This window comes from Canis lupus, chromosome 36, assembly GCF_011100685.1.
Source record: "Canis lupus familiaris isolate Mischka breed German Shepherd chromosome 36, alternate assembly UU_Cfam_GSD_1.0, whole genome shotgun sequence".
NCBI classification, from domain to species: domain Eukaryota; kingdom Metazoa; phylum Chordata; class Mammalia; order Carnivora; family Canidae; genus Canis; species Canis lupus.
Window position 1 is genome coordinate 18,624,383 of NC_049257.1, and position 18,431 is coordinate 18,642,813.

The window sequence follows — 18,431 nt, forward strand, 5'->3', positions numbered from 1 at the left end:
AATTCTCATTCTTCATTAATGATTTTCATCACTTTCCTGTTGTTTTAGTGTATTTGTCTTATATTGTAAGACAGTTAAAACTCCTTTTATAAGTCAGCAGAACAAAATAATAAATAGAACTGAAGTTCACACAAAGGGTTCAGAATAAACCCACATGCAGAAAATGTGAATAAGCAACTGGAGAAGAAAACTCAGGAAGGAACAGGACACTATATCCCACGCTTCCACCGTTACCACCAACATGACACATATACAAGCACACACACACATAACAATTTAGCTGAAAATCAACAAATGTATTGGAAGCCTTATTTTCTACAACTATAAATGATTAAATACTTTATAATTAACATTTCTATAAATTTGAACCTCCTGTATGTTTCTAAATTGGAAACAAAACTGTCCCATAGCTCAGAAAGCAGAATTCTTCTTTCTAGTCTATAAGCTCGTATCTCTAAGTACCTGTTGAGAAACTTTAAGAAGTTATATCTATAAATATCTTAACAGTAGGTGCAGTCATACTGCCAAAGGTGCTGTCCTTCAGATAACACACAAACGCCTTAGCTTCCTGTTGAACTATCACTTCAAAATGCCAGCTTAAAAAAAAAGCTAAGGATTCAGTGAAATCAATAGCCTCGTCATGTTCAAAGCTTTAAACACCTAATGATAGGAAGTTATATTGCTTCTAAAAATTGATAAAAAAAAAAAAGTCACACTGGCTCACTAAACCCTAGTGAAAAATTAATCATCTCCCGAATAAAACATCTGTTATCAGAAATTGCTGTATGTATGATTTTAAAAAAATATTTCTTTATCATAAGATGGTTGCTGTTTCACTATTCTATACTAAATCTTTGGCAAATGGTCTTCAGGAGAACTCTGTTTATAGGATATGTAAGAAAACCCTATCATTAAGTCCCATCCCTTCTTCACAAAGTCTTTTTTTTTTCTTTAAGATTTTATTTATTTATTCATGAGAGACACAGAGAGAGAGGCAGAGACATAGGCAGAGGGAGAAGCAGGCTCCCTGAGGGGAGTCCGATGCGGGACTCGATCCCAGGATCACGACCTGAACCAAAGGCAGACACTCAACCACTGAGCCATGCAGGTGTCCCAACCAGTAACTAATTTTTAAGGTAACATTTTGAAAAGTACATCCTAAACATCATACATTTGAATTTCTGCTCCAAAATAAATGAAGGCTTAGGCTTTTGTTTGTTCTTAATTTTATAAAGCTCCTTCAGGGCTTGGTTTAGTCAGTAGAGTATTCAACTCTCTTGATCTCAGGGTCATGAGTTCATACCTCACTTTGAGCACAGAGCTTTCTTATAAATACATACATACTAATAAAATAAAATAATTTAAAAACTCCTTTGGCTTATATAAATAACTAGCCTATTAAGGAAATGTGGATAATGAGCTTCAAAAAAAACTTAAAAATAAATAGTATTTATCTTTTTACAATAGATACTCATAACAAAATCTACCAAAACAGTGATATACATTAAGTATAATAGATACCTGTTCTATTTTCAAAAAGTTAATCCATTAAATAATTTTTAGAATGTTAATTTCCAGTGTTTCTTCAAACACCAGAAACTATAATTTTTCTTTTGTAGTGGTAAGGTCCAGTAAAAATAAAAAAATAAAAAAAAAAAAGTTAAAAAAAAAAAGAATATTCACAGAGAATTCATAAAGATTTTGGGTTTTTTGTTTTTAAGATTTTATTTATTTATTCATGAGAACACACAGAGAGGAGAGAGAAGAGAGGCAGAGACACAGGCAGAGGGAGAAGCAGGTGCCATGCAGGGAGCCTGACATGGGACTCGATCCCAGGTCTCCAGGATCATGCCCTGGGCTGAAGGCGGTGCTAAAACGCTGAGCCACCTGGGCTGCCCAAGAATTTCTGTTTTACAATTAATATTACATCATTAGCAATGGACATAACCAAAACTATTCACAGTTGTTTACCCAAAATGGATGCCAATTATGAGAAAAATATGGACACATTCCCACTTTTTTTTTTTAAATTTAAATTCAATTTAGTTAACATATAGTTTCAGGGATACAATTTAATGATTCATCAGTTGCATATAACATCCAGTGCTCATTACATCAAGCGTTCTCCTTAACGTCCATCACCCAGTTACCCTATTACCCTACCCATTTCCCCTCCAGTGACCCACAGTTTGTTTTCTAGAGTTAAGAGTCTCTTACGGTTTGCCTCCCTCTCTGTTTTCATCTTTATTTTTCTTCCCTTATGTTCATCTTTTTGTTTCTTAAATTCCATATGTGAGTGAAATCATATGGTATTTGTCTTTCTCTGATTAGCTTATTTTACTTAACATAGTACCCTCTAGTTCTATCTACATCATTGTAAATGGCAAGATTTCATTCTTTGACGGCTGAGTAATATTGTGTGTGTGTGTGTGTGTGTGTGTGTGTGTGTGTGTGTGTACACCCCACATCTTTATCCATTCATCTGTTGATGCATATCTGGGCTTTTCCCACAATTTGGCTAATGTGGACATTGCTGCTATAAACACTGGGGTGCATGTGCTCCTTTGAATCACTATGTTTGTATCCTTTGGATAAATACTTAGTAGTGCAACTGCTGGATCATAGGGTAGTTCTATTTTTAACTTTTTGAGGAACCTCCATATGTTTTGGCTGTACCAGCTTACATTCCCACCAACAGTGTAAGAGGATTTTGGTTTCCCTTTCTCTGCCTCCTCGCCAACACCTGCTGTGGTTAATTTTAGCCATTCTGACAGCTGTCAGGTGGTATGTCATCATGGTTTGATTTGTATTTCCCCGATGATGAGTAATGTTGAGTATCTTTTCATGTGTCTGTTAAACGTCTGGATGTCTTCTTTGGAAGAATGTCCACACTCAGTGTGGAGTCTTCTCCAGATTCTTTCTCCTTTCCCCTCTGCCTCTCTCTCTCTCTCTCACTTCCTCCCTCCCTCCCTCCCTTCTTTGGAAAATGTCTGTTCATGTTTTCTGCCCGTTTCTTGACTAGACTACTTATTTTGGGAATGCTGAATTTGATTAAACTTTATATATTTTGGATACTAACCCTTTATCTGTCATTTGCAAATATCTTCTCCATATCATAGATTGTCTTTTAGTTTTGTTGATTGTTTCCTTTGCTGTGCAAAGCTTTTTATTTTGATGAAGTCCCAACAGTTCATTTTTGTTTTTGTTTCCCTTGCCTCTTGAGACATGTCTAGCAAGAAGTTGCTGCAGCCAAGATTAAAGGTTGCTGCCTATGTTCTCCTCTAAGATTTTCATGGATTCCTTCTCACATTTAGGTCTTTCATTCATTTTGAGTCAAATTTTGTGTATGGTATGAAAAAGTGATCCAGTTTCATTCTTCTACATTTGACTGTACAATGTGCCCAACACCATTTGTTGAAGAGACTGTCTTTTTTCCCTTGGCTATTCTTTCCTGCTTTGTCAGATTAGCTGGCCATAGAATTGAGGGTCCATTTCTGGGTTCTCTATTCTGAAAATTCCCACTTTTTAAAAAGCTTTTCTCTTTTTAAAATCATACAAAGTGGATAGCTGGGTGGCTCAGTCAGTTAAGCATCTGCTTTCTGTTCAGGTCATGATCCCAGGATCCTGGGAATGAGTCCCACATCAGGCTCCCTGCTCATGGAGAGCCTGCTTTTCCCTCTCTGCCTGCCACTCCCCCTGTTTGTGCAATCTCTCTCTGCCACATAAATAAATAAAATCTGTAAAAAATAATAATAAAACAAAATCATACAAACCATTAAAATATGTTCTGTATAGTTCAAAAAACCTGAAAAAACAGTCAGCTAAAAAATAACACAACTTATCAACTATATATCAGTAAAAAGCAAAGAAAGAAAGGCAGGTAGACAGACACACAAAGCTAATCAAAGAAAAAGTTTCTGCATAATTTCAAACATTCAAGATACTTTGGGGGTGGAGGAGCAATTAGGTAGGAGAACAATTATTTAGAACATAACCAACATTCAAAAACAGTTTGATACTCAGACCAAAGAAAAGAATATATATCTCAAAAGTATCCAATTGCCTGTAGATTCTCAAGAATCGAATCAACTTTATAGTGGGACTTTTAAAGTATCCTACCACAGTGAACCTACCAATTGCCTGTAGATTTTTAAGTGCTGCTAGCAGCATCATTTCAGGCTGACCTGAATTCAAATCACAGCTCTGGTACTCATTAGGTATGTAAATTATGGCCTAATCTCCTAGTCTCTTTATGCCTCAGTTTTCTCATCTTTAAATCAGGCATATTTGGGGAAACTGGGTGGTTGAGCGGCTGCCTTTGGCTCAGGTCCTGACCCCAGAGTCCTGAGATGGAGTTTCACATCAGGCTCCCTGCAGAGAGCCTGCTTCTCCCTCTGCCTAGGACTCTGCCTCTCTCTCTGTCTCTCATGAATAAATATATAAAATCTTAAATTAAAAAAAAAAGAGGTATATTCCCTTCCCTGCAGGACTGTTATGAACAAAGTACACATCATATTAAGCCACACAGTCAACTGTTACATGTAAGCTCCATAAACTTCCAAAAAGAAGAGTATTTATTAATCTAAAAGATTAATAAAACTTGCTACAGATACTGCCAGGACCCTGGCTACTGATCATTTGTCAACTTATTCCCTTCACAAATCAAAATGAAAATACCAGAAGAAAGAATGTGTGAGAGTAAATTTGAAGTCATTCTTTCTCCTTTCTGAAATACGTTTTGTTATTTTTGTTACTAAAAGTGTTAAGAGTCTGCAACATGTATACCTGGAATCCAAGTCACACAAATCTGTTTGTAACCTAAATAAAGTCATCCCATACCCTTTAGGAATTTACAAAATAGGTAATTTTCCACTGCCTTTTTTTAAAAATATAATTTGGGTATCATTTAAAACTGCTTGACCTAGAACTCAAACTTCGAAGCAACTTCTCTGGAATTTAGACAAGTGTTTCTCAAAATGAGTTCACAGACAAAAAGATTCAGAGCTCAAAGACTAACAAAAATTCCTGTGATTAAATAAAAAAGACTTCTTTATTTGCACTGATAATAATAAAGACTTCTTTATTTGCACTGATAATTCTCAACATATATTAATGGACTAATCCAACACAGAACAGGAACTTTGTAACCAGAACTGAATTTACTTTTTTTAATGCAAATTCACATTGGTTTATTTTTGTTTTAAGAGACACAGAGAGGGAGGCAAAGACACAGGCAGAGGGAGAAGCAGGTTCCTGCGGGGAGCCTAATGTGGGACTTGATCCCAGGACCCCAGGACCACAACCTGAGCCAAAGGCAGACACTCAACCACTGAGCCACCCAGGTGCCCCCAGGACTGAGTTTAAAATCTGATTTCTAACTGTTACTAGCCATGTAATTTTGGGCAAGTACTATAACTCCTCCACTCTTTGGATTCCTCATTTACAAAATCAGGACAATAACGGTACCTATTCTTATTGAGGTATTAAGAAGAGTAACTGAGTTAATATTTGTACAAGGCATAGAATACTATATATTGTTAAAATAAAAGTGCTTAGGGCAGCCCAGGTGGCTCAGCGGTTTAGCGCCGCCTTCAGCCCAGGGTGTGATCCTGGAGACCCGGGATGGAGTCCCACATCCCACGTCGGCTCCCTGCATGCAGCCTGCTTCTCCCTCTGCCTGTGTCTCTGCCTCTCTCTCCGTGTCTCTCATGAATAAATAAATAAACAAATCTTTTTTTTTAAAAAAGTACTTAGACTTTAGTTTGAGTTAGCATTTCTCAAATTGTGATCGACAACAAAATCTGTGGTACTTTTTCTCCTAATTTCAATTATGACTCTTTATCCTTTCATGGAAGGATATTATATATAAAATACATAAAAACATATGAGGTAAGGTCTCTGTGTTGAAGGTAATTAGCCTCTGATATTTCTCACAGAAAGTTAATCCTCTGTGATGTCATAAAAATAATTAAAAAATACTAAAAAGTACAATTCAAGTATTTTTCTAGGAAAACCAAATAATTCAACTGAAATTCCATTTTTGTGGCATTCTTTGTCTCACTATTGAATGTTCATTCAGGTAACACAATTACAGAGAATTTTTTTAAAAAAAGGAAATCCTTCAAAGTTAGCTATTTGTTTTAATGGCTTGAAAAACATAGGCCATGCAAAGAGGCAGAAACCTAAAAACACATGTAAATTTTGAGTTATGTTTAACTCAACATATATCTAACATTCTGGAAATTCCAGCACAATAAACAGCACCTTATTTTCAGGCATAAAATGAGAGCGAGGTATTTTGGACACACAACTTTGCTTACTGAAATTAAGAACTTCAAGCCCTCATCAATTCCACTCTCCTATACTCCAGAGAGGACAGACAGTGGCACAAGAACAGCCTACCAAACTGTGTTCCCATTCCCCTACCTACAATCCATAGCACTCACTCCCTGAGCTGCTGAAACTATACCTGGCAGAAATTTCTTTCCTAAAAAAAAAAAAGAAAGAAAGAAATGTCTTTCCTACCTGCAAGAAAACATTCAAAATGGATATTATGTCTTATATATATTCAACTACTTGGGCAATGAAGAAGTAATTGAAAAGACAATAAAGGGCTTTCATAAAGAAATCTAGTTAAAATTTGCCTAAATTTGTCAACAAATCTTTGCAATAGCTATTCTCTCTTAAAGTTTACTTTAAAATCCTCTACATGATTCATCTCATTTGTTAAAATGTCACTTATTTGAAAAATTACTTATACTAATGTGTCATCCTAATGTGCTATGTTTTGGTTCCCTCAGCTGGTATTTTATGCATTAAATTTGTAAAAATTGTATTCTTTTTTTTATTACAAATATTGTGGGGTTTTTTAAGATTTTATTTATTTACTCATGAGAAACAGAGACAGAGAGGTAGAGACACAGGCTGAGGGAGAAGCAGGCTCCATGCAGGGAGCCCGACATGGGACTCGATCCTAGGTCTCCAGGATCACGCCCTGGGCCGAGGGCAGCGCTAAACCACTGAGCACCCAGGCTGCCCTAAAAGCTTTATTCTTATCTTACATTGAATCCTTCCCTCTCCATCTCACGTTTTCAGAGAAAACTAACTCTTCAAGTTACTCTTAATTCTATTAAAAACTCTGTTTAAAAAGGTTTTGCTTTCATCAGCATGTATTAATAACACTTTTCAAGAGCTTTTTTTTACGTTATAAAATACTTGATCATAAACTTAACCCAAGCAGAGTTTATATTACATTTAACAAACAAAAGTACATTTATTTTCCCCATCAATAGAGCTGACGTATGATTTTATAGTCCACTACTTTTAAGTATTAATATGATTCAAAGACCCAGTATCTTGTTTAGTGAAATAGGTAACCAAATTGAGAAAGGGGCATTCTAAATAAATGCAAGACAGATAAGAAATCTAATGGCAGTGAATCCATCAAAATCCTTTACTGATTTTCTACTTGATAAAATCATCAAACCCTATGTATTTCATTCAGCAATACAAATGATTGGAAACAAAATATTCTACCTAGATAGGTACTTACAAAAGCATGCAAACATTGTAATCTAACCCAAGTCCCCAAACTCCTACTCCATGGAGTTCTGGCACAGGCTTCAAGAGTAAAAGCTACCTTTACAAGGGAATATTATTCAGCCATAAAAGTGAATGAAATCTTGCCTTCTGCCACAACACAGATGGAGATATGAGTATAATGCTAAGCGAAATAAGTCAGAGAAAGACAAATACCATATGATTTCACTCATATGTGGGATTAAAGAGACAAACCAAGAAAGAGTCTCTTAAGGATACAGTACAAACTGATGGCTACCAGAGGAGAGGTGGGTGGGAGGATGGGTGAAATATATGATGTGGATTAAGGAGGGCACTTAGGATGAGCACTTGTTATGCTATACAAAGTTAGTTTAATCAAAGGGATTGACATCTTTCAATTATGTGACTTGAGCAAACTGTTTTATCTTTCTAAGCTTTGGTTTTCCCATTTTCAAAAGATGACAATAAGGTATATACATCTCCTGGGATCTTTGATGATCATGACTTAACAATTTAAAAAGCACTAAATAAACAAAGACCTATACGGTTATTCATTATTATTATAAGTCAGACCTAGTTGGGGCACCTGGGTGGCACAGCCGGTTAAGCATCTAGCTATTGGTTTCAGCTCAAGTCATGATCTTAGGGTCCTGAGATAGAGCCCCAAGTCAGGCTCCATGCTCAGCATGGAGTCTGCTTAAGACTCCCTCCCCAGGGCACCTCGGTGGCTCGGTCAGTTAAGCATCTGCCTTAGGCTCAGGTCACGATTTCAGGGTCCTGGGATCAAGCCTCACATTGGGCTCCTTACTCAGCAGAGAGTCTTCTGCTTCTCCCTCTCCCTCTGTGCATGCATGCTCACTCTCTCTCTCTCTTGGTCTGTCTCTCTCTCATGAATGTGCTTTTTCAAAAAAATAAATAAATCTTTTTAAAAAGAGGCTCTCACTCCCCTAAGATAAATAAAATATTTAAAAGAAACTTTAAAAAAATAAGTTGGACCTAGTTGTTTGGTCAGATAGGCCTTTTGGTAGGTCTGGAGTACACCATAACCTATAATCCTGCTTCTCAAATTGGGAACTGCATACTGCTGGAAGTACAAAGGAAAGTAAACCATGAAATGCTAAAACTTTTCCTTGGACGTCAAGTGTCTGGAGCTACACTGTGTACCCAAGGCCCCCATGTTCCTCATCCTTTGCAGTTAGAGCTCGTAGGTAGAAAAGATTGGCAAACACAGGATTCTTTACATTTTCATAACATTTTGTATTTCTGAGCACTTTATGTTTTAGAGATAGGCAGTTTTGCCCATTAGTTCAGGACTCAGTCTGGTTTAAGACAAAATTTTAAGAATGTTTACAAAGCAAACTTCGAAAGAAAAAAGGGGTAGTATTTCCCAAAACACCAAGACTGAAGGAAACACTGTGTTATTTAGAAAACACTTAAAAGATCCATTAAAAAATAGGAAGAAAACTGAAACAGTATAAAACAGAAAACCAATCGCCTCTGGATTAACTTCAGTTTCTTCTAGGTTCCTGAAACATGTCTAATGGTAGGCCCAACGGATATGCTAATAACACCATTAGCTTTCACCTGTAAACATTTTTCCAAAATGAAACAAAACAATACACAATGCTATTATTTCACTGATACAAAACCCAAAAAGACAAAACTCAAGTGATGGAGAACAGATCAATAGTTGTTAGGTTTCAGAGTGGCAATGTGACTACAAAGGGATAGCATAAAATACTTTTTAGGGTGAAGTGTTCTGCACCATGTGTGCTGATGGTTACACAAATCTACACATATGCTAAAATTTATAGAACTGTATATCAATATAAGTCAGTTTTACTATATGATAATTTAAAAAACAAAATATATATATTCCTAAACCTAAACTTTATAAATGAAATATTTTTTTAAATGTTTTACCCAACAAACTTGTCCAAAAATATTAATACTTTGGAATTTTTAAAGTATTCTCCAGCTGCAAAGATTCTGTACTTATCAGATTAGTGTATGAAAGAGACAAATAATTTCACTTTAATGCACCAAAATCCAAGTTTCTTCACAAAATCCCAGCACTCACAAAATGTCAGGTTTAATTCTAGTTTGTGAATCAGTACAAATAGTGCACCAATCTACTAATTATTATCTAGAAATAGGACATCATCTCCAATGCTTGTACTACTGAAACAACCAGAGTAACAGAGTTCAATTAAACTCCTAGAAGGAACCCCCCCCAAAAAAAAAAAAAAAAAAAACTCCTAGAAGGAAAGGTGACCCAGGTTTTAATTTTCCACATCCTTTTTCTTTCTTGTGTTGCTGAAATTAATATTTAATAAACTATGCATAAAGTGTACAATTTGATATTATATACTGTATATGTATGTAATACTGTATGTATATATGTATGTATATCCATATACAGTATGTATATACCTGGAATACCATCACCATAATCAAGATTATGAACATATCCATCACTCCAAGTTTAATCCTGCCCCTTCCAACTTCCCCTCATTCCCTAGACCCCAGGAAATCAGTGATGTGCCTTCTGATATAATAGTTTGTATTTTCTAGAATCTTATATAAATGGAATCATATAGTTTATGCTCTTTTTCTAGATTGGCTTCTAACTTAGCATAATTATTTTGAGATTAATCCATGTTACTATGCACAGAAAAAAAATGTTAACATTACATCTACCTCCTATATAAAATTAGTTTGTATTTGCAACAAACTGGCTTACATACTAAAGGAGTATCTTCAATAAGCTACATAAGAAGTTTCACATAATGAACAAATTATTAGATCATTCCTTAATGTTCTTTTGAAAGGGCTTAAGCATTTTTTAAAGTTTTCTAAACATTTAAAATAGCAAGAAAAATAAGTCACCCTGCAACAAGACTGATTTTGTTTTCAAGTTAATTTTAATAAGAGATTCACTTATACTATTAAAAATACTTCCCACAAAGTTTTGTTTATAAAATTCACCATAATAAAAAGGTTAGCTCTCATACTTCCCATTATGCAAAGTCTGGCAATTTTTGTATTTCTGTGCGTCCCAGTAAGACTTATTCTTGCTTCAGCAACCCATTTACTCTAAATAATCAATCTCTTTCTTTCCTCCTTCCCCAACATATTATTCCCACTCGATCTTTACCTCTCAGGAACTTGGTGTTCCTCAAGTCAACACCACACACTCACACACACATGCTCTCTTCTTTGCGCACAATTGAAGAATGGCATCCTGTGTTTATACGACCATGTATTCAATGTCTGTCTCCTCCACTGGTTTGTAAGCTCTATAAGGGCAAGAGTCATACTTGTTTTTACTTACCATTACGTCCCTCAGCATCTAGCACACTTGAAAGAGGTGCTCCATAAATAATATGTCAAATGAGTAAGACAGAATGAACTAAAGACTTAAAGCCAAAGCAAACCTATTTATATTTAAGACTTAAAGCCAATAGCAAACCTATTTATATTTAAAACAAGAATAAATTTTTGATGACATAAATAAATATATATATATATATATATATTTACATATGTCTAATAACCAACAGAAGTAACAAGGTGAGGGAGAAGTTAATTTTTAAAAATTTAATGGAGGGGATCCCTGGGTGGCTCAGTGGTTTGGCACCTGCCATTGGCCTGCGGCGCGATCCTGGAGTCCCGGGATCGAGTCCCATGTCTGGCTCCCGGCATGGAGCCTGCTTCTCCCTCCTCCTGTGTCTCTGCCTCTCTCTCTCTCTCTCTCTCTCTCTCTCATAAATAAATAAATATTTAAAAATAATATTAAATAAATAAATAAAATTTAATGGAGAGAAACACAGCATTAACAAGTTAAAATTCAAAATAAACCACAACTTCCTATTCATTTTTTCTCCCTCCTAACATTCAGATGTTCTAATAGAAAGCTTAGAAGTGCCCTAAGCATTAATACGTACATCATCACTGTACTGTCCCTTTCCTTAGTAGTTTTGTTTTTTTTAAGTCATTTCCACGCCCAATGTGGGTCTCAACTTCTCAACCTCAAAACTGAGTAGCATGCTCTGCCAACTGAGTCAGCCAGATATCCTATCCATTTCCTTAATAGTTTTAAAACAACTGCCTAAAACAAAAATAGAAAAGCTAAAAAAATATAAACATAGAAAATGGATTTTTTTCACTAAAATAAGAAATAATGAATTTAACAATTAAGACAAGTTTCAAACGTAGTGATAGGCAAGTAAGTAAACAACTCCCCAGTAAGTTTAAAAAAAAAAAAAAGTCCAAATCCAACAATGTAATTACATTTATTAATATAATTATTCAATATATATTTCCACCACTAGACTAGAAGCTTGATAAAACCAGAGTATGTTAGACTCTGCTACCCGTTATCAATTTTCAGCACCTAGAACACAAAGTATTTACAACTTAATTAATAAACAAGTCAACTGCATTTCTGGTGACTTTAAGATATTTGAAGAAAATAATGTTTAAATAAGAAGTAATATAAAAGATAAAATCTTATTTCACATTCATATTTAGCAATCTGATTACTGAAGACAAAAATACACCATAATTTAGAATTAAGGAATTCCCAATTTTCACAGCTTCAAAGAAATCACCTTAATCTCTGCAAGTCTTTTTTACTGATTGGAATTCTATGAAGGTATTTTTAAAATTCTGGTTATAAAAGTAACATCTGGGTTCTGTGCCCTATACAACAATATATACCATATTTAATCAATTCTAAGATGCATATTTTCACAGTTTAACACCTCTGAAATCAAATTAGTATAAGAAACCAAAATATCTAGTTTAAATGGATTTTTTTCCTCTTTTTACAACAGCTTTAGCCTGAATGAAATACAACAAAGTATGTATGCTCCCAACCAAATTCATATTTACCCTAAGAGTTAAAAAAACATATCAGATGAATGTTGGATAACAGATAAACCAAAGGCTTGATTGCATTTACTAATGGTTTTAGGCCATTCTCAGGATCTCACCATCACCCTGAGCTGTTCCCACCTCTGGAAATGTTAAGTCAAACAGCCCTCTCTAACCACATACCCTCTTATGCCACCGTATCTGCTCTTGAACCTCCTCAGGAAATTAGATCCATGACCCTTCTATTTTTCAGTCCTCTGCTATGTTCCCTCCTACACTACGTTAGCTCTATTCCACCCATCAGTTCAATCCTTTTCACACTCAAAACTCCAGTTTTCTCATTCTCATCCTCCTGTCACACTTGCCTAATCAATCCTACTTCCTTATAGACATCACTTATCTGAATGTCCCAGGTACGCATACTCAAAAAACTGTCCCAAACTGGGGTGCTTGGGTGGCTCAATCAGTTAAATGTCCAACTCTTGATTTCAGCCCAGGGTCATAAGATCAAGCCCCAAGTCGGGCTCTGTGCTGAGTGTGGAGCCTGCTTGGAATTCTCTCCCCTTCTTCTGCTCCTTCTGCTCTCAAGCTCTTTCTCTCTCGAAAGAAAGAAAGAAAGAAAGAAAGAAAGAAAGAAAGAAAGAAAGAAAGAAAGAAAGAAAGAAGAAAGAGAGAAAGAGAGAAAGAAAGAGAGAAAGAAAGAGAGAAAGAAAGAGAGAGAGAAAGAGAAAAAGAGAAAGAGAAAAAGAAAAAGAAAAAGAAAAAGAAAAAGAAAAAGAAAAAGAAAAAGAAAGAAAAAAGTCCCAAACTGACCTCATTAACTCTCTCCCAATACTAATACTTGCTGGTCCTTCTACATTTAACATGTCAATGAAGGGCATCAAGATTCATTCAACTAGCCCACTTTAGAAACCAAGGAGTCATACTTGATTCCACTTCTCTTTGAAACTCTCACATCAGTCACCAAAACGAGTAAAAAATCAAACTGTCAGCAAAACAGTCTCTTCCCAATGCACATGCTTTAAGTAACACCACTCTATATAACTTAATTCCACCCCCACTTCCCCCTCAACCCCAACCATAACCCTATTTTTCACCTGCACCACAAACCCTTCCAGAACGGGTCTCCATACCTCTACCCAACATGGAGCTACCTAAATCAGTGCTTCTCAAACTATGTATGGTGGACTTTTGTAAAATACAATAAATATGAATTCCTAGGCAAATTAATTTTTTTAAAAAACACAAAAATACTAGCACAATTTATTAGATTCAAATAACAAAAAAATTCACCAAACAGCTACAAAATTTTGTAAATGCTCTTTTATATTGCTTATGTTATCTAGTCATGGACGAGAAACTAACAAAAGCACTAAGCGGACCACAACTGGCCTGAACCAAACTTGCATTTCCTTCAATTGCACTGATTTGTTCATTACAATACTATGCAGTAAGGTCTTGATCTGAAACTTAACCCAAACCTAACCTAAATCTTTTTCTTTTTTTGTAAAGATTTTATTTGTTTATTCATGAGAGACACAGAAAGAGAAGCAGAGACACAGGCAGAGGGAGAAGCAGGCTCCATGCAGAGAGCCCGATGTGGGACTCGATCCTGGGACCCTGGGATCATGATCTGAGCCGAAGGCAGAACCTCAACCGCTGAGCCATCCAGGCATCCCGAACCTAAATCTTTCTATCAAAGAATTACTATGTTCTTGGCTCACTTCTGCACTCAAAAAAACATAAACTAGCACATAGTTCTACCAGTTTTTCTCTTTGCTTTATAACCCTCTCGCCATTAAAGACTAACTCATCTATAGTTTCTCCTTAACCCTCTCATCTCAATAAATAATCTGGATGCCTTTCTGTTCTTTGAAATAAAGGAATCCTCTCCTCTATTAATTCTGCTTTCTCAACACGTGGAAAGCAAGAATGCAGAAAAGTTCCATAAGTTAAAGAAATTTCAAAATGCCTTTATAATCAACAAAATCACTTTCACACAGAAACACTTCCCAGTAGATCTAATCCAGAACAGGGGATGAAATTCAATTAGAATATCAATACAGCACATATTTGCTATGGAATAAGGCTTCTTGTGTGGAAATGGTACTAAATAACATTAAAATCACAATTAGCAGACCAATCCATGATTCATCTTGTGAAGCAAATCAAATCTATTAATCAGTCATTTCTAATTTTATTTGAGCAATAATGGAAAGAAAACTCTGATTATAATGAAATGAATCAATTAAATAAACAACTGTACTTACGTGTTAGATGAAAGATTCCGTCACAGGCACTGATATGAGATAAAAAGGCATTTCCCAGGCCTTGACCATTGTGAGCTCCTTTCACAAGACCAGCAATATCCACCACATTTAGAAAGGCAGGAATTTTGCTGAAAAAAAAAAAAAAAAAAATATATATATATATATATATATAAAACAGTACTAAGAAGCTGTTTGTTAAACAAATCTATTTCCAAAATATTTTATATGAAGTAATCCTTTCCCTTCTAGAATAATGTTTAGAAGACTCTCAATAATGATTTCATAAATGAATACCAAAAACTTAAATAAAAAATAATCTTTTAATACTTTAGGACTTTCTTACCTAGGAAAATGAAGGAAAACTGTAAAGCAGAATAGATGTTTTTACTATGTCTATAAAGAACTAAAACTTGGGGCACCTAGGTGGCTCAGTCAGTAAAGCATTTGCCTTTGGCTCAGGTCATGATCCCAGCATCCTGGAACAGAGCCCCAACCTGAGCTCCCTGCTCAGCGGGGAGCCTGCTTCTCTCTCCCTCTCTCTCTTCCCCTTCCCCTGCTCCAGCTCTCTCTCAAATAAAATCTTTAAAAAAAAAAAACAGAACTAAAACTCATACCATTAATTTTACTATACTGTTCTGTTGGGCCATGCATATAGACACAAAAGCAATGGAGAATATCCTAAGAGTACACTGATTAAAAGTAATCATCATAGAATGAGCCAACATACTTTGTGACTAGCACTGGACTAAGTGTTTTACATATCATTTCAAACTTCAAAACAACTCTATCAGATAAATGCTATTTATTATTTATTAAATCTACTATAAAGATAAGGAAATTGAAAAATAATAAAGAAAGAAAGAAAGAAAGAAAGAAAGAAAGAAAGAAAGAAAGAAAGAAAGAAAGAAAGAAAGAAAGAAAGAAATTGAGCCTGAGAGGAATTAAGAAATCTATTTATAGTCAGGGGATTACTCAGCTAGTGGTGACAAAACTGGGATTCAAACACAGGATATTTGGATTTGCATTTAATCATCATGTAGGTAATATAGACAAAAATACATGTAACGATGTGAACTAGTTATCAGCATAGTAATAACCTAGTTGTTAACAACAGCAACAGAAATAGAGGTATATATAAAATAACCTTTGCTTTTTGTTCAAAGTAAAGGCATAGTTAACACAAGCTAGAAATCAAGTTAGGAAAACCAGCTGGCTATGTAAATACAGAGATTAAATAAAGTACAACTGAGGGACGGCTGGGTGGCTCAGCAGTTGAGCATCTGCCTTCGGCTCAGGGTGTGATCCTAGAGTCCTAGGATCGAGGTCCCACATCGGGCTCCCTGCAGGGAGTCTGCTTCTCCCTCTACCTGTGTCTCTGCCTCTCTCTCTCTCTGTGTCTCTCATTAATAAATATAAGATCTTTTAAACATACATACATACATAAATAAAGTACAATTGACCCTTTAACAACACAGGGGTTAGGGGTGCCAACCCCCACGTGGTCAAATATCCACATATAACTTCTGACCCACAAAAAAACTTAACTACTAATAGCCTATTGACAGAAGCTTTATCAATAAACAATAACAATAAGCAGTTGATTAACATGTATTTATATATATTATATACTGTATTCTTACATATAAAAATAAAACTAGGAAAAGAAAATGTCATTAACAAAATCATGAGGAAGAGAAAATCCATTGACAGTACTGCATTGTAAAAAAAAAAAAAAAAAAAAAAAAACCCTGTGTAAGTAAAGTGGACCTGTACAGTTCAAACCCATGTTGTTTAAGGGTCAACTGTAACTATGAATTAACAATTTTTTTTGATTTGCTTAACCACAAAGAATCCAAAAATCTGTTACAGAAAAATGAAGAGGGGTTCCAATTCAGGATTTTATTTCCATGAAGGTATTTAACCAATGGTCACTAGCAAAGGAAAAGGGAAATCTTGAGAAATTAATTTCTTCACTGCCTAAAATTTCAATAAATTTGAAGTCTAAGAGCTTTATTATTGTTGTTGTTCTCTTCGGGTCTCTGAAAAATTTCAGCAATGTTACATAACCACACAGTCTAGCAGTGACAAGTCCCACATCTAAAGAGCTGGAGTGGGGAGAGAAGGCAACAGCAATAACAATAGCAGCTAGGGCCTGTACAAGGCATCTCGGCAGGAGAGAGATCTAGCAGTAGCCAGGGACCAAACTGGCAGCGTCCAAAGCAGCCAACAAGACAGAGGGGTCAAGAGATTGGCAACACATAAAGGAATTGAACAAATAAGCACATTAATGGGACAACTGGAGAAATCTAAATGGAATCTATGAATTAGATGGTATAATACAAGACCAATGTTAATGTTGTAATTTTGGTGGTTTATTGTGGTAATGTAGGAGAATGTCTGGGGGCGCCAGGGTGGCTCAGTCAGTTATGTGCCTGATTCCTGGTTTCAGCTTAGATCATGATCCCAGAGTCCTGGGATGGAGTGCCATGATAGCCCCCTCACTCAGTGGGAAGTCTGTTTGAGGAATTTCTCCCTCTCCCTCTCCCTAAAATAAATCAAATAAATCTTTAAAAGAGAGAAAAGGAGAGTAGGATACCTGGGTGGCTCAGTCAGTTAAGCATCTGCCTTCAACTCAGGCCATGATCCCGGGGTCCTGGGACTGAGCTCTGAGTTCAGCCTTTGCGCAGCAGGGAGCCTGCTTCTCCCACTCCCTCTGCCCTTCCCCTCACTCATGCTGTCACTCTCTCTCAAATAAACAAAATATTTTTTTAAAAAGAGAGCGAGAATGTCTATATTTAGCAAATAAAAATTGGAAGAACTGAAGTGCAATGTGGCATCTCAACTCATTCTCATAGATTCAAAGAAAATTGGGGGAAGGGTACACAAGCATTCTGTGGGTAATTCTGCATCTCTTATGTAAATTTGGAATCATTTAAAAATAAAAAAGGTTTCAAAAAGAAAACAGAAGTCAGTTTGCAGAGTCAATTTCAGGAATATAATTTGAACCATGTCTAATGAATGACATATTGTAACCAATTGAGTAACACTTCCATGAATAAATACCTGAGTGAATAAATGAAAATAGAAGGCCTTCCTTACAGAAGGCCAAAAAATAAGAAATGAGGGGATTATAAAATCACCATGTGGCAATCATCACTATAATAATTAATCAAAAAAAATAAGAGATGCTCAAACTAATGAACGAAAGTTTTAAAAAGTGAATAAATTTGATATACATTTTGTGATTATAACTCATAAGAATTGTGGATAGACTAGATGAAGGGCTGGGGAAAGAGAGGAATCAAGGATAAATCTTGGACTTTGACTTAAGCAACCAGGAAAATAATAATGCTATTTATTGGATTATGAAAGTCCTGAAGAACAAGTTTGGCACAAGGCAGAGTGAAATGAAGTCCATTTTGGACATGTCAAGTCTGAGGCACCTATTTAGTCACCAAAGTGTGAATGTCAAGAAAGTAATTAGATCTATCTGTAGATCAGCAGAGTTTAGGACTAATGACAGAAATTTAAGATTTATCAGCACATTTCAAATAGTGAGAAACTAAAGGCAAATTAAATTCTCAATTAATAGGGAAATAAACTATATATTCATGTAACACAGTATTAAAGTTATATTAGAAATCATTTAAATCTGTATGCTTTAACCTAGAAAAATATTAGCAATACCCCAAGTAAAAATATATTCTATTTTGTAAGTATGTG

General features: G+C 35.5%; 1 protein-coding gene across 1 annotated transcript in view; it reads right to left on the reverse strand.

Moving 5' to 3' along the window:
• The window catches only part of OLA1 (Obg like ATPase 1), a 170,099-nt gene that overhangs the window by 132,642 nt on the left and 19,026 nt on the right, over positions 1 to 18,431 (reverse strand). The window contains exon 4 of the mRNA XM_038584878.1: positions 14,709 to 14,836. Within this exon, the coding sequence (XP_038440806.1) occupies positions 14,709 to 14,836 (128 nt within the window). The remainder of the gene's footprint in view (positions 1 to 14,708; positions 14,837 to 18,431) is intronic.